Source organism: Phytophthora sojae, assembly GCF_000149755.1.
Source record: "Phytophthora sojae unplaced genomic scaffold PHYSOscaffold_4, whole genome shotgun sequence".
Taxonomy (NCBI): Eukaryota; Oomycota; class Peronosporomycetes; order Peronosporales; family Peronosporaceae; genus Phytophthora; species Phytophthora sojae.
In genome coordinates this window covers 7,203,593-7,219,009 of record NW_009258118.1, presented here as the reverse complement: position 1 = coordinate 7,219,009, position 15,417 = coordinate 7,203,593, and the positions used below count along the sequence as shown (strand labels likewise).

At 56.1% G+C, this 15,417-nt stretch overlaps 7 protein-coding genes across 7 annotated transcripts; 2 read left to right on the top strand and 5 right to left on the bottom strand.

The window, feature by feature from the left end:
• Window positions 1-1,242: 1,242 nt before the first annotated feature.
• On the top strand, window positions 1,243-3,891 carry PHYSODRAFT_559471 (hypothetical protein; the record flags this gene model as incomplete). Its single annotated transcript, XM_009529675.1, has 1 exon — window positions 1,243-3,891. One exon carries the CDS (start codon window positions 1,243-1,245, stop codon window positions 3,889-3,891), a length of 2,649 nt encoding a protein of 882 aa, XP_009527970.1.
• Window positions 3,892-4,033: 142 nt separating this feature from the next.
• Window positions 4,034-5,491, bottom strand: PHYSODRAFT_255626 (hypothetical protein; the record flags this gene model as incomplete). Its single annotated transcript, XM_009529674.1, has 3 exons — window positions 4,034-4,677; window positions 4,800-5,008; window positions 5,298-5,491. 3 exons carry the CDS (start codon window positions 5,489-5,491, stop codon window positions 4,034-4,036), a joined length of 1,047 nt encoding a protein of 348 aa, XP_009527969.1.
• A 632-nt stretch (window positions 5,492-6,123) lies between these two features.
• On the bottom strand, window positions 6,124-7,164 carry PHYSODRAFT_301374 (hypothetical protein; the record flags this gene model as incomplete). The annotated part of the gene is made up of 1 exon (XM_009529673.1): window positions 6,124-7,164. One exon carries the CDS (start codon window positions 7,162-7,164, stop codon window positions 6,124-6,126), a length of 1,041 nt encoding a protein of 346 aa, XP_009527968.1.
• An 816-nt stretch (window positions 7,165-7,980) lies between these two features.
• Window positions 7,981-8,621, bottom strand: PHYSODRAFT_286134 (hypothetical protein). The gene has a single exon (XM_009529672.1). The coding sequence runs from the start codon at window positions 8,318-8,320 to the stop codon at window positions 8,120-8,122; it is 201 nt and encodes a 66-aa protein (XP_009527967.1). The 5' UTR covers window positions 8,321-8,621; the 3' UTR covers window positions 7,981-8,119.
• Window positions 8,622-9,007: 386 nt separating this feature from the next.
• Window positions 9,008-9,923, bottom strand: PHYSODRAFT_332639 (hypothetical protein; the record flags this gene model as incomplete). Its single annotated transcript, XM_009529671.1, has 3 exons — window positions 9,008-9,370; window positions 9,438-9,759; window positions 9,838-9,923. 3 exons carry the CDS (start codon window positions 9,921-9,923, stop codon window positions 9,008-9,010), a joined length of 771 nt encoding a protein of 256 aa, XP_009527966.1.
• Window positions 9,924-10,391: 468 nt separating this feature from the next.
• Window positions 10,392-11,927, top strand: PHYSODRAFT_499339 (hypothetical protein; the record flags this gene model as incomplete). Its single annotated transcript, XM_009529670.1, has 1 exon — window positions 10,392-11,927. One exon carries the CDS (start codon window positions 10,392-10,394, stop codon window positions 11,925-11,927), a length of 1,536 nt encoding a protein of 511 aa, XP_009527965.1.
• Window positions 11,928-12,020: 93 nt separating this feature from the next.
• On the bottom strand, window positions 12,021-15,332 carry PHYSODRAFT_332637 (hypothetical protein; the record flags this gene model as incomplete). Its single annotated transcript, XM_009529669.1, has 1 exon — window positions 12,021-15,332. One exon carries the CDS (start codon window positions 15,330-15,332, stop codon window positions 12,021-12,023), a length of 3,312 nt encoding a protein of 1,103 aa, XP_009527964.1.
• Between the last annotated feature and the right edge of the window lie 85 nt (window positions 15,333-15,417).

Here is a 15,417-nt window from a genome sequence, read left to right as displayed (position 1 = left end):
GTATAACGCGCCTGCATCACTCGGAATGCGAGAAGGGCCCTTATGTCTACTAGCCGCCAGTAATCTGTACATTGGTGTACCATGCGTGGGGTTTTGGATAGGATTGTCGATTTGTGTATGCTGCTGATCTGTTCGTGTCTATTGATGTACCATTACCTGTACATTCGCGACCAAGACTCATTAGGTAGGAGATCTCGATCAGCGAGCTGTATGAACGGCTCAACATGATTGGTTATGTGAGTGTGTCATTTAGGAGAAAGCTCTGCTTTAGGAAATCTCAAATTCGGTATATGCATGGGCGCACTACTGTAGTTGAGCAATAGGCTTAATTAGCAAAGACCACGCATGAGGCATGTTGCTGCTGCCGAACTACAAAGGGGGTCTCAGTTCTTTTCGTCTCTGATTGGGAGAAATTTGGAGGGTTTTCTGAGAGCGCTATCTTGCTGCTGCCAGAACTGAGACACACTACAAATAATAGAGTTTGTCGCCGATGAATGTAAATCGCATGCCAACAAAACAATTCGATGTTTTTATGACGTTTGTGTGCTGCAAAGTAGCTTGCGAAGTAAGACTTCTTTCCGCTGGTGAGTGAGTTTATTTAGGCAAGCAGTTTATCGGTCCGCTTCATGGAGGGCGTGCTCCCAATACCCTCCAGCTCCAATCAATGGCACTTGATTATGAAGTGCCGCTGTTGATGCGGCACACATACGTAGTTTATGAAGTGACAACGTTGACGCAGTCCTTGTTGCAACGGCTGCGCTGCAGCCGTCGCCGCCGGCATCGCTGTCGTCAGGAAGAATACTCCACACACGCGTCGATAGATGCTATCTACATGTATTAGATACCAGCGTCCTACAGTAAGCCAATGTCCAGTGTTAGCTTCGCCTCTATTGGAAGGGCTAGCCTAGCCACTATCCCGTGGACACCAAGGTGGCTGCCATTCGTCCCAGTGAGAAGCGAGCATGTAGTTATACGAAAATACCGTACAGTAAAGTTGTCCCCCTAAATCACCCATACCAATTTCAAGTGAACCCTCCCATCTTTCATTGCCGTCATTATCAGTTCTGCGCCAAAATGGAGAAAGATCTGCGCGACGCCTACGCGGCGCTGAAGCTGCTGCGCGCGGACCTGGTGAAGACGCGCAGGGACAAGCGCGCGCTGGAGGCCTCGCTCACGCACCTGCAGACACACGGACCGCCGCCCAGCGCAGCGCAGAGCCGCGCGGCTCGCGAGGCGCAGCACATGCAGCAGGAAGACTTCAATTCCCAATTATGGCGAATGGCGGCCAAGTATGAAGCGCGGTTAGGTGAAATGGAGCAGAAATTTGGGCAGAATAATTGTCAAAAGAAGGAGAAGAGTCCGGAAATTGAAGATAATCAGCGAGAAGAAGAAGAAGAAGAAGAAGATCATGAAGAAGGAGAAGAAGACGGAGTGGAGAAGTTGGCGCTCCTCAACAAGCTCCACAGCCTCACGGCGACGGTGCAGCAGCAGACGCAGACCATGTTGGCCCAGCAGGCAGCGTTCGCTCTGCAGAAAGGGGAGCTAGAGACGAGGCTTGAAGACGCGCACCACGCGCTGCAGACAGAGAAGAGCAAAGTGGCAGATGCGGTGCTGGAGCAGCAGGCGGCCAAGGAGAACTATGAATTTCTAGAGACCCAGGTGGAGATTCTGAAGGATGAGAAGAGCAAGCTGCAGGAGGAGAAGGAGAAGGTGGAGGCCAAATTGGCAACTCACGCGCAGACGGGCAGCATCTTGAAGCAGCAGTTGCAGGAGAAGGAGGAGGAGAGGGCGAAGCTAGAGAGTGAAGTTGAAGAACGCGAGTTGAAGCTGCAGTTGGAGCATGAAGAGAAGATAGACGCGTTGGTGGGGGAGTTGAGCCAAAGGGTTCGACGGGAGGGTGAGCTGAAGGAGAAGGAGCTGTGTGAGAAGTACGAACAGCAGGTGACCGAATTGCAGAAGAAGTGTGCAGCTTTGGAGCTGGAACTGAGGAGTGGAAAGGAGAAGACGCTGCATGATCAAGAAGTGACTCAAGAGCAGTATTCCACGAGGATCCAAGGCCTGGAAAGTCAGTGCGCGGAACTGCAGAAACGGCTCGAAGATTCTGAGGCTCAGCGAGCTGTTGAAGCGGAAACCGACGCAGCAAAACTCGTGGAGATGAAAGAGGAACATGCTGCAGCACTGCGCGACGCTGAAGATCATCTGGTTGAGGTTCGTGCGGAGCTGGCGGATACAAAATCGAAAGTAATTGCTGGCGACAAGCAGCGTGAATCGGAGCTTGCGCAGGCTTTGCAGACTGTTCGTGACCAGGAGGAAGCCCTCGCGAACTCAGCTGATACGCTACGTGACCGGGAACATACGTTGGAGGACGTGAGATCACAACTTCTTGCTGCTGAAGCGAAGCTTTCTCAAGCGGCAATTGAACACGAAGAGAATATCGCGAAGTTGTCGGGCACTCTGGAGGCTATGCAGCAGGCAAACGACCAACATGTCCGGGCTCGGCGCGATCTCGAAAGTAACCTTGCGATGGTCCAAGGCCAGCTAGCGGAATCGGAGTCCAATCGACTGGGTGAAGCTACAAACTACAAAGCCAAACTTGCCGAGGCTTCAAAATCGGCGGCTGAACTCGAGAAAAATGCCCGAGCCCTGGCAATGGAGAAAAAGGCACTTCAGCAGGAAGTCCGTGAAGCTCGTCAGGCCTCGAAGCTCACGACAGAAGAATTTCTCAGTTGCCAGTCGGCGATGGAGGAGAAAACGCAGAAGCACTTGCAGTATCTAAGTCGAGTCCAGGATCAGTGCGAGTCCCTGGAAACGCAGCTCCTAGCTGCAGAAGATCACAAGCTTTCGCCCACCGTTGAACCGGCCAATGCTCCGTACACACTGAAGGCGTTTCACGGTCTCAGCGACAAGGAAATCCAGGCGCTGCCTCCTTCAAAAGCTTGGGCACTTTTGCGGTCGGGGATCAGCGAGATGGATGGCTTCTTGACGCACTTGCAGACGCTGTTGGGTGCTGTGAGTGATGCACTGAGCCTGTTTGAGACTCACGCCGACATTCTCCCTGCTTTGTGTGAGCGTCTTCAAGGCCAAGCAGCAAGTGAGAAGGGACAGTTGCCGATTTTGACGGTCGCGTTGAGCTTGCTGCGCTTTGCAGTGATGCTGAAGGTACAGACCAAGCTAGAGGACTCTCCTGTGAAGCAGAAGACTGTGATTACGTTGCGAAGGCGTGTTCTGATGGCGTTGGCGCAATGGTACGAGTGTGACGCTGGAGATAGTGCGAATGGGTCCATGCCGATCCCCACCTTCACCATAACCTCCCGGGAAACGGCGCTCATCCTGCAGAATTGGACCCGTGATCGGAAAAAGCAGCTTGGAGTGAGACGGTGGCTGGCGCGAATGGAGGCTTACCCTGGGGTTCCACCACTGAGGGGTGCGTCATCAAACCGTGTGCTGGAGCTGCCTCCTGAAGGCTGCACGCTTGAGTTGGAGGATATGACGCCCGAGGTGAAAGACGCTTTCCGCCTGCTGTTAATCCCCATCCTGAAGCAAAACCGAGCGCTGCACGTCCGAGTGTTCACGCGCTACACTGGCGGCGATGACGCATCGAAGAAGCAACAGCGGCAACAAGATACCGACGAAGAGGTGGAGAATCCCGATGATGCAGCGGAGAAAGTGTGGGCCATGCGGATTCACGTCCAGAGCGCCGTCACGCAGCGTCGATTCAGTGGGAGTATTCGTCCTGCTCCGCTGAACCTGACACCGAGCCCTCACGGCCCACCCAGTCCTCTAGCGCCTACGTCTCCAGCGTCGTCAGTATCATCGTCAACCTCCAGCACTGCGAGCTCGAGACTGCAGATTATTCAAGAACGCTTGCAGTACCTGCACCACAACAGTTAAAACCCAGGGAGATCAACTGCACACACATACGAACAACTAGTATACACAGGGAAAAACAACCATATTTTTTTCGTCTTGTGTTGGCGTGCACGTGCATCGTGGAGATAACTCTGCGCCCGCCTGTTCTTGTCAGTCAGTCAGCTTACTCGGCCTTCTTCTTGGCCTCAGCGAACATGAAGTCGTAGTCCTGGATCTGCGTCTTGAGCGAGTCGCGCTCCTCCGTGAGCTTGGCGATCAACTCGCGCTGCCGCTTGAGCTCTTCGTCCTGGGCCTTGGCCGTCTCGAGCTGCTTGTCCGCCTCGCTCTTCTCGTCCATGAGCTTCATGAAGGCCGAGCTCTGTCCCTCGGCCTGCTTGGTCACGGCCGCCACCTGGCCCTCGGCCTTCTTGAGCTGCTCGGCCGAGGCCTTGACCTTGGCCTCCAGGTCGGCGTTCTCCTGCACGAGCTTGGCCAGCACGTCGAGCTTCTTCTTCTTGTCGCCGTCGTCCTCCTCGGCCTCCAGCAGCTGGTGCAGCTTGGCCGTCTGCTGCTTGAAGCTCTCGTTCTCGGCCAGGAGCGACTTGTAGCCGGCCGCGGCGCCCTCGGCCTGCTTCTTCATGGCGCCCAAACTCTTCTCCAGCCGCAGGTTCGTGGCCAGCGCGATGTACACGAGGCGCAGCAGCAGGAACAGGAACAGGCAGAAGCCCGTGATGTACATGTCGCGCTGCGCCGTGAGCAGGCGGATGCGCATGCCATCGCTCAGCACCTCGTCCGACGAGTGGTGCTTGTAAACGGTCGTCACGTCCGCTGTAGGAATAATAAAAAAACATTAAGAAAAAAACAGTTAACAGTTAGAGAGCAATGGTCGATATCTCCACTTGTACTGTGTCTACAGAGGTGATTCCACCACGAGGAGGGAGCTGACGCACAGATGAAGAGCAAAGACACAATGGCCAGCACCACCGTGGCCACCATGTTGGCCGGCGAGTCCTTGCCGCCCAGGTGCTTCATCAGGAACGAGATGACGGCGTGCGAGACCCACTGGCCGAACGGGAGGCTCAGCACCAGGCAGATGGCGCCCTCCGTCATCATCATCCAGAACATGAGGTGGTTCAGCAGCATCGTGGGGCGTGTGCGTCTGTGGGGGGCCTTAGAGCAGTGTGAAGGGGGAAAATAAATGAGCTTTCCGCTTCTTGTTGCTTGTCGCTTCTTGGATACTGACGGGGGTTGCTCACTTGGAATTTGTATGAGGAGGAATGTGTGCGGCACATAGATCGGAGATGATTATCTGTGACGTGTGAGAACAGCAACTCGCCACGTACGTTGGCATCATCCTGGATACTTTCTGTTTTTATTTTCTCTTACGTGCATTGTCGGGTGAATATATATTATATATATTTAGAGATGCACGGCAATGACAGCCACACTGGAGCCTCCTGCCGATAAGACTTTCGATCGTGTCCTCCCTCAACCGCTCGGTGCCTTGTGAGTGCAAGAACAGCACCACCTCGAACTTGTTCTCGCGAGCAGCCATTTCCATCACTTCAGTCGTAGCGATCTTCGCGGGGAAGCGCTTCAGCATCCAGTGGATGAAGTCGAGAAGCTCCTTCCACAGGGCCATTTTGATCGTTTCCAAGTCGGGCTCTGGGCAGTGGGGACCTCGAGACAGCAGCCACTGGGTCACTTCGGGATGTCCTACGTTCGTCGCAGCGTACGCCGTTCTTGTACAGCCATTTTACAACGTTTAGGTGACCAGAGACAGCGGCAATGTCCAGGATTTCGGCCGAGACATCTTCACTCCAGTTGTCATAGAGCCATTGGACGACATGAAGATGACCATTCTGGACAACATTTTCCATTGCGGCGGATGTGCAGCCCTCCGAACGATTTTGATGCAGAAACTTCACGACTTCAAGATTCCCATCTGATGCAGCTGAGTCCATCGCGCTACTGTTACAGCCCTCCGTACGATGTTCGTGTAGCCACTTGACAATCTCCAGGTAGCCTTTTCCTGCTGCCAGGTCCATGGCGTCCGACGAACGTCCTTCGGACCTGTTGAAGTGTAATTAATCATTGAACTACGTCGAGGTGTCCAGCCGCCGCGAGGTTGATCGCTGCCAAACACGTCTTTTGTCTGGACCAGCTTCAACGGACAACTTGTGGAGATACTGGACAATGTCGAGGTGGCCACGTTCAGCTGCGAAATCCAGGGCTGTCGCCACTCTCATCATGAGCATTTCCGTTTCCCCCCCCCTAACTATCTAATAGCGAGAAACTCGCTCCAAACTGACAGCAAAGCCACTGAACAACCTCCAGGCACCCGGCTACTGCTGCACGACGAAATATGGAACCATCCATTGCAGTGAAACCTTGTGAGTGAAGGTAGTTTGCCAAGTCTAGATGCCCTCGGACAGCAGCTTCAGACATGGCATTCGGGTATAGGTCCAAGCACGGTTGACTCGGTCCATGTTCCAAGAAATATTTCACAACAGGCAAACAATTCGACTGACACGCAGACCAAAACGCATCTGCCCCGCATTGTTGCCAGCCCCGGGTGCTGCTCGGAGGGTATTTGCTCAGAATCCACTGTACTATGCCCAGGCGACCAGCTCCTGCCATTGACTGCAACGCTCTGGCGACGTCGCCCTCCCCCACTCCACCTCTTGCAAACATCCAGCAAGTTACGTCTGGGTCACTACACACCGCATCTGCTGCCCTGTACGGGCAGCCTCTCTTGATGAACCACTCCGCTCGCGTGATATCCGCTTCACGCTGACAAAAAGACACCAACGAGCTCAGTTGGCCAGCGACGCTAGCGATAGGGGTGGTGGCAAACAGCCAGTGGGCGACCTCCTCATCACAGTCTTGCATGTCTTCACACGTCCAATTGATTCCGCGTCCTAGCGTGATCCTCTCGCCTTCGGAATCGATTCGGTTGCGGCCCAGCATCTCTTTCAACAGCTCAAACTGATTGGCCCGAATGACTTCCTCCACAGCGACCTGCGTTACGCGGAAGTCCTGGAAGTGGTTAAGGAGCCACCGAACGACGTCCCAATACTCGTATGCGGCTGCTTTATCCATTGACAACTCGAATTGCCACTGGGCGTCGATCGAGTCCGAGCGCAGCCAGTTGAAGCGCGACCAGCCGGGGGTCCGCTCGGCCGCCGTGACGCAGCTACTTGCCCAAATGTGGTCCATGCAGGCTTCCGACAGAGTCATCTCGCCTGTAGCGTCAAGGAACGATGAGATCATTGAGAGCACGTGAGGGAGAGCGGCAAGGGCCACGCTGGTCATGTTGATCGGCGGCATGATCTTCTTCGCTGACTGGCTGGCTATTGAAAGCTATTAAAGCAAGATTATTAATTAATAAAAGGATACCTCGAAGTAGTTTTTTATCGACATGATTTTTCATTTCCCGCGTGAAAATGCTTTGAAATTGAAATTTATTTAATGGAGCATTGATACAAGCAAGTGCTACAACTTGTAGCACAATTTGCATCGTGACTGCTGGAGGAATTTTTCTGAAGTAATGGGCGAGGCTCTTTCCTGAGTGCCAAGAAGACGAAGCCTGAGCAGACTTGCAATTCAGCATAATTTGCACCGTTTGCGCCGTTTGCAGTGAATTGATGCTCAACATTGTCATGCTATAACTCCCCAAAGTCGGCCAAGCATAATTACCAGTCATAGTACGACGTATTGACACGCGACAATAACTTGCTCAAACTCTGTCCTTGTAAGGCAGCAAAGTGATGTGCAACGCAGGTTGCATCGCTCTCATCGACTTCGCAACGACTGGACTTTGAAATGCACATGCAATCACCGCTTTCTGGTTTTACGTGAAACTAAAAAAATCTATGGACGATTGGGTGAAGCACGAAGCACCTTTTGCTGAAGAAATACGATGGAGTTGCAAGTTCTGCCACCATACCGAGCTGCCGTCGACAACACAAGTGGCTGCTCAAGCAGAAGTAGTAATGCATAAATCTACATCTTTAGGAGTTTTCCCAGGTGTCGTGACGAACTTGCATGGACGACGAAGTTAGCTTCCGCGGCCTATTCTAGCCTCGTAAACCCGCCAGGAGGTAGATAATGGGTTCATACGATATGTTGGGGCCGACAGGCCCCGACATATCCGACACCGAGCTCCGAACTCCGACACTCCGCCGCATGTTTGTTTATAAGTTTATAAGTCAGTTTAGAATTGAGTACAAGGTCGTTCAAAGGGAGTTCAAGCCGTGACAGACGTTCGCTATGAGCTGGAGACACCGAGGCGGTGCTGAAGCACTTTGACGTGACGAAGGGGCGCAACCTGAGCGCCGGCAGGTGGAGCAGTGCAGCGCAGAGCACGGCTACAAGGACCTGGACAAGGTGGAGCGAAAAACCAGGAGCGGAAGCAGTTCGCCGTGATGAAGGAGGGCAGACAGGAGGCGGAGGCAGCAGCTATCCGCATCTAGCGTGGCCGCTTGGCTCGTCAGATCTTCTCCAAACTGTGCATCGAGAAGATCGAGAAGGAGAGAGAGATCAACCGCGTGGGCGAGGAGTTCTCCAAGTTCAAGATGGAGAAAGCTGAGCAAGACGACGAGCTCGCGCGCATGCGAGAGGAGAACGCCAAGTTGAAGAAGCAGTTGGCGGAGCTGCTGAGGACCAGCCAGGAGCTCGGAGCACTGATGCGCCTGCGACGCGATCAACAAGGAGGTCGAACTCACGCAGAAGATGACCCCGCAGCTGCAGACGACGCACGGCAAGTACTAGAAGACCGGCAGCTCGCGGTCCACGGAGCCGGACAAACTCAACTCGTCCGACAGCTCGTCCGCTTTCAGCGAGAACGAGCACTGGAAGGAGGTCTGCCATTGACTCGAGCACTGCGTCTTTACTGCACAAAACGAAAGAGCAACCAAGACAGTCAGATAGGATCGATTAGATAAGATCATTACATCGCACATGTTCAATCCATCAAACATACATTATGTTTTCCTTCTTGCGAGCTGAACCAATCTCGCATTCATGAGCTGGCCTTTCATCCACAGCTTGGTGTCCTTAGCAATCTCGAACGCAGCGCAGCCCTTGCAGAACGCTGAACGCTAAATGTCATGCCCGTTGTGTTGCTCGCCATCGAGCGCTAGGGTAGCATCAAGCCCTACGTGGACGAGCTGTTAGGTCTCCGGTTCTTCTCGATCATCGTGGCCGTCGTGGTCGTGGACACGAACTTGATGTAGCTGATCAGCAGGAATTGCCTCACGCTCTGGCCGCTGCTGTAGAACGTCGGCATGTTGGTACTCAGCGCTCCGTAGTCCGTGTACGCCGGCGAGTCCAGTCCCGTGTACATAATGGTGCCCGTGGCCGCCTCGGACGAGCTGCTGTAGTTGCCCCCGGTACCGAAGATCGAGTCCAGGTTGGCGATGAACACGAGCGAGGGCGGCAGCAGCAGCTCAAACGCGGAGGACACGGGCTTGCGGCATCTGATGACGAGGTTCTTCCTGATCAGGTTGGTCACTTGTCTCTAGGCAGCGACCATCGCAACGTTTACTTGTTGCTGCTCGTCAGCACTCAAACCGAAGACGGCGGACCACTTTCGCCCCCGCAGTCAGACACGTCACCTGCGCTGCAAGAGCCGCTCCTGTTCCAGCCTGTGTGCCGCCAAACCGCAGCGAGATAGCCTCGCCAGCACCGCTGCTGCCCGTGCCCACGCTGAGCAAGACGGATCCGCCGTTACCGCAAGTCGCCCGCCGAGCCCAGCCCGTCGTCAGTTTGATCAGGCCCGACGAAGCGGCCGTGCTGTTTGCGCCCACGCCGCCATCCGGAGTGTGCATCAGCACATTGCCGCTCGTGAAGCTATTGCTCGCGCCGCTGGACACGGCCACGTCGCCGCCCACGCCGCCCGCAGCGGTGCTCGTCGTATTCAAACCAGCGCACGCCGCCGCCCTTAGCCGTATCGCCACTGCCCACGGACAGCTTGATGTTGCCTACTCGGCCGCCGCACCCGTCGATAGACGCACAGACCCGCTCGACGAGGACGATGATGCACCGCTAGCCAGAGACAGAGACCCACTCATGCCGGACGCAGCGCTCCACAGTGACGTCGCCGCGATAGAACGCCGGGCTCTCGGCAGTCGTATCCGTAGGATAGACAGCTGTAGCGTGGCCTCGAGGTGGCCGTCCGCGAGGCCTTCCAACCTCTTCGACTTCGTGCTGGGTGAGCGCGTTTCTTCTTTAGGGCGTGCTTGCTCTACTCAAACGGATACCGGGGGAATCATTCGGATCCAAAAAAGGTGAGTAGTGGTCAAATCCGGTCGGATATGGTCCCGATCGGTGGCGGTAGATTCCCCGGAATAACGTATGACCCCCCCGCGCTGGTCGTCTTCGCCCTCGTGAGATACGAGCAGCTTGGTCTTTGTTGGCTGCACGGTTTCCCAGAGATTTGTGCGCTCGCGTGGCTAGAGGACAATGCGTTTCAGTCGGTCTTTGGCCCAGCTTGGGCCCTTGATACCTGTCAATTCTCGAAGAGCTTCACGTATTTCGCTATGGCATCGCGCTCTGAAGGACCTCGTCCAGCGCGGGACTTGGGTCCAAGCCTTGAGAGTGCAGCAAATGGTGGTGCGGAATGCCGTCGGCAGTATCGCGTGTGCGTGGCTCGTGAACGCGTGCTACTTCGCTGGAAATGTCTTCTCGCTCAAACCTTCCCGGCTCCAATCCCGATACGAGCTCATCATCGCGAACGTTGTTTGGTGTGGAGTTCTGTACGCCGTGGCCATTATTCTGCTGACCCAGCGCTTCATCGGCCATCCCAAGCAGCGTCCGAGCGTTCTCATCTGTGCCACAAAGCTGCTCCGAGGCTCTGGCCCTTGCATCATCCTCACGCTGCTGCTAATGTTTGGAATGGGCACTCTAGTGGCTCAGCTGTCTCAAAGGGAGGGCGCCTCCAGATTCAAAGCCGAGTTTTACTGCATTGTTTGTGCAACCAGATCATCAACACCAGCGTCATAATGACCACTCGACGAATTTACTTCATGGAGACGCGCGAGGGGAAGGAACGACTCGATAGACGCCAGCAGAAGCGCAAGATGCCAGTGATCACCGTGGGGCTCAATATGAACGCCAGAGTCTATCCAACAGCGCTCGACATCGGCCCAAGTTACGTATCACCAAGCTTTTGGTGCGGATACGTGAAAAACTCCAGTTTGTGCTTGCCCGTGGTCCTTGCAGGAGCGTACGTGCAGCTCTTGAGCCAGATGCGGATAGCGGAGCAGAACTCCTCGATCGTCGGGTGTTTCATGGCTCTCAGTACAGTAGCCAAGCTCGCCTTGCAGGAAGGCGCCAAGCACGTGGTAATCAAGAAGCGAATCCGCAGCATCCGCGTCATGTGCATCCTTGTAGCAGTGCCCACAGTGCTGATCGATACACAAGCGCGGATCGTTCTGCTGGGCATGAAGAACACTGGGATGGCTGCGGCTGGGACGTTCGCCATGGCCGTCCTCGAGATTTGTGTCCGCGTCGTCAAAGCCTTCATCGTCACGTACAGCATCCGTCGTCGGCAAGATTACCTGGAAGAGCCGCCAAAGCTGCCGTTCCAGACTAACAACAAACGTCCTGGGCGTGCGAGCCGCTCTCTCGCGTCCATCAGACCTTCAATGGGAGCTGATGACAGACGATTGTCTTCGGTCGCTTGCAAGCAGATCGGCTTCGAGCTGTGGAGACATCAGCGACAAGCGTACCACACAGCCGAGCTCAACGCCGACATGTACGCTGAGTACATCGCCATCGGCTGCTCAGCCTCGATCCTCTTCTTCTACAGCAACCACCCGTACTACTCGCTGCTGAGGCCGTTGAACGCGTCGATGTCGGCGTCTGACGAGGCAGCAAGGAGATCAAACCAGCTCAACATGCTCCTGTTGCAGGTTGTGGTCGAGGTTGTCGTGGACTACACGTCCATCGTGCTGGAGATCACGGCAGGCATCGAGTTCGACCGGATCAAAGGGCTCGGCTCGTTCCTTGCCGCGCTGTTCGGGACGACTGCGATCATCAATATTATCATATCTGCCATGATGTTCCTTGACTGAACACCTAAATGTACAAAATCTATCGAAAACATGCCGAGTTTATTCCAAACTTTGTGCTAGATCCCCGGAGGGAGCACTCAACCCCAGTCTTACTTAACCTTGGAGTGGCATGGCACGCTTAATTCCCGTCGTAAGTCTCTGAGCGAGAACAGAGTCGCGCATGACCACGAGCAGCCGTCCCTTACCAGTCTGCAGCTGAACCTCCAGACCGATAAGGACGTTCTCAGCACTGGCGTTTCCACTGCGGAATCGGCCTGCCAACTTGCACTTGCCCACGACGCCGTTCATGTTGTTGATCTCGTATACTTGAGCCACATTGCAGTCCTTGAGCACGGCCTGCACGACCGAGTTCATCTGAACTGGAACAGGCAGCGTGAACTCGCTCGTGTGGAGAGACGTCGAGTCCGTCATCGAGATGCGACGCTCGAATTCCTCCAGACTCATCTGCTGCGGCAAGAAGAGCTCCCCGACCACAGGAGCTAGATCCACCTCGTACTTGTCCTCGCTCGTCACGATCTCAAGGGGAACGTTGTCGAGACGACCCAGGAAGTCCACATGAAGTTGTGCCATAGAAGTAGAGCCACCAGGGAACAGCACGGGAAGCTCGGGGAACGGAACCACCTGCTGAGGGTTCTTGCCGACGATCTGGACGCGCGAAATGGGCTCATTGGAGTTATTGGCGAACCACAACTGGATAACGTTCATTGCCGGAGAGTGTGTGGACGGCTGACGAAGGAAGGCGTAGTGGACGTCCAGACCGTTGCCAGCCAGAGAGGAAAGAAGCTCGTGTCGCGGAGGTGGCGTAGTCGAAGACGACACACTCAGACTCATCAAGTCACCCAGCAGGTTGGAAGTCGCAGGGGCCATGGGCGCAAACGCTTGCATCGGAGGAGCAGCAGCCGGGTTTACAGTGGGTGAACCCAACAGGTCGAGCGGGTCGAAAGCATTAGCAGGCTTTGTCTTCTTCGGCTGAGACTGTTTCTGTGGCGACTTGGTTTTCCCCTTCTCTCGTCGACGCGGGCGGTCTTCCTCCTCTGACGATTCCTCGGACTCGCTTTCTTCAGAAGACGAAGCCTCGCTCTCAGATCCGGAGTTGGATGAAGCCGACTCGGAGCCGGAGCTGCTTCCGCTATCCGAATCGTACTCAGAGCCGCTGCCAGATTCCGATTCAGACTCGGACTCAGATTCGGACCCGGAAGATTCCGATCCTGAGCTCTCGTCACTGTAGAATCCCTTCGCCCCGCCCTCCTTCTTCTTGGTAGTCTTAGGAGCATGACGCGAAGAACCGCCACGGTTCGTCTCGACGAAAGATGATTCGTCGCGTAGCGAGCGGTCCGGTTTGGTTGATCGCCACTCGGGCAATGTCAGGTATCCGGGAACACTGTGGTGCACAACGTTAGACATGGTGCCAAGCGTGAACCGTGTCTTGGTCTCATCGTCGTATCCAATCAGCGGCGCAGGCTTCTTGCTCGCGAACAACTTGTGGGGGTTCACGACGCTAGCGTCCCCAGACAGCGCGGCGCGCACCAGACGAGCGCGATCACGCACATCGTAGTCAATGTCGAACTTGCACAGCTCGATCACGTACTGGAGCAGCAGCTGGATCGTGCGCTTCTGCGGCTCACGAAGTCCAAGCTTCACCGCCAGGTTCAGGATCTGCAGACGCACCTCGGTCGATTCATCGGAGAAGTCCTTCACAAGCAGACGCAGCGATTCGGCAGCGCAGGTCGTTCCGTTGCCGTCATCGTTGAACTCGCCAAGCATCCATACGATTGAGGCGCGCGCTGACGGGCTGGTGACACGGCCAGTCACCATCATCGCAGCCAGAGATCGCACTACCACGAGGCGGTCCTTCTTGATGGCCTGCTGCTGGAGCAACTGGCGGATCACGACGACGCTCTCGGCCACGACCTGCTCGTTGGACGAGCGCACGAGACGCATCAGGCCGCTCAGGCAGCGCTCAGCCACCGAGGGCATCGCGTCCGCGACCCGTCCAAGAGCACGCACCGTCATGGTCACGAAGGACTTGTCCACGTGGCGCACGTACGCCTGAAACTCCCTCAAGATGATGCTCACGTTTTCGTCCGTGACCAGGGACGTCAGGATCTCGAGCTTGAGCTTGCGTGCGTACGCCGGGTCCGTCGCGCGCACGAAGAACTCCTGCAGGAAGGGGCGGAACATGTCCGGGCGCGACGTGGCCATGGACGAGATGACCGACAGCACAACGTACTGGATCTCGCGCTGGTTGCGCATGATGCGCACCAGCGACTTGCCGATGAGCGTGGACGTGGCCATGCTGTGCGTGCCGCAGTAGTAGTGCAGCGTGGCGACGGCCAGCACGACGGCGCTGTTCCTCGACTTGAGCAGCGGGATGGACGAGCGCAGCAGCAGTCGGTGGTCTTCGTCCAGCTCCTCTCCTCCTCCGATGCCGCTGGCCAGCGCGTCGCTGCGGAACACCGAGCCGATGGAAGGCAGCGCCTCGCCCCTCACCGCGCCTCCTCCTCCCAGCATGAAGGGGCTCTGACCGGAGAAGCCCCCACCCTGACTCTTGTTGAAGGCCGTCTTCTCGTCGCTCTCGGAGCCGCTGCCCTCGTCGTCCGAGTAGAAGCCCCTCCTGGCCTTCCGCTTGGGGAACATCTCCTTGCCCTTCTTGCCCTCCTTCATGACCTCGGGGGCCTGGAACTGCTCCCTGCAGTACCGGATGAGCACGTTGAGCGTCACCGTCTGCCCCCACTCGTCGATGTCGGCCAGCAAGTGGCAGAGCTTCCGGAAGGGGCGGTGCAGCAGGTCCAGCCGGTCGGGGCACACCTCGTTAAGTGCCTGCACGGCGCTGCCCAGCACCATCGTGCTCGAGTCGTTGAGCAGCGTGCCGATGATCTCGGCCAGCACGTCCTTCTGCTCCGGGTCCACCACGAAGACCTTGGAGATGGCGTTGGTCGCGCACTTGCGCACGTAGGCCGACTCGTCCGCCGCGCACTTGCGGATGGCGATGAGCTGGATCTGCAGGATGTCGCGCACGCGGATGGACGTCATGACCCGAAGGGCGAGCGCCCGGATGAGCTGGTTCTGGTCCGCCAGGTCCTTCTGGAAGCTGTTGATGCTGAGCAGCGCGAGCTCGCGGCACTGCGAGTTGGCGTCCGCGTAGTGCACGAGGTACATGTACACGAGCTTCTTGACCTCGACGCTGGCCACGATCACGTTCTTGACCACGTCCGCGAAGAACATGGACACGTCCTCGCCCTTGGAGATGCTGGCCAGCAGCGCCTTCATGGCCTCCAGCTTCTCCCCGTGGCCCGCCACGCCCAGCTTGTTGTCCAGCAGCTTGCGGATGCGGTCCAGGTTCATGCTCTCCTCGAAGAAGTGCGCGTCGCCCGTGATGCTCTTCATGCCGATCGCCATCGCCATGGTCGCCGAGTACGAGGGGAAGGCCGCCTTTGGACTCTCTCGAAGATGCGGAAATGATTCGGTATGGTACCGAACAGGGGTACAG

Excerpts from the sequence above, each read along its gene's own strand:
- PHYSODRAFT_286134 (XM_009529672.1), bottom strand. The coding sequence starts at position 8,320 with ATGCGGATAGCTGCTGCCTCCGCCTCCTGTCTGCCCTCCTTCATCACG.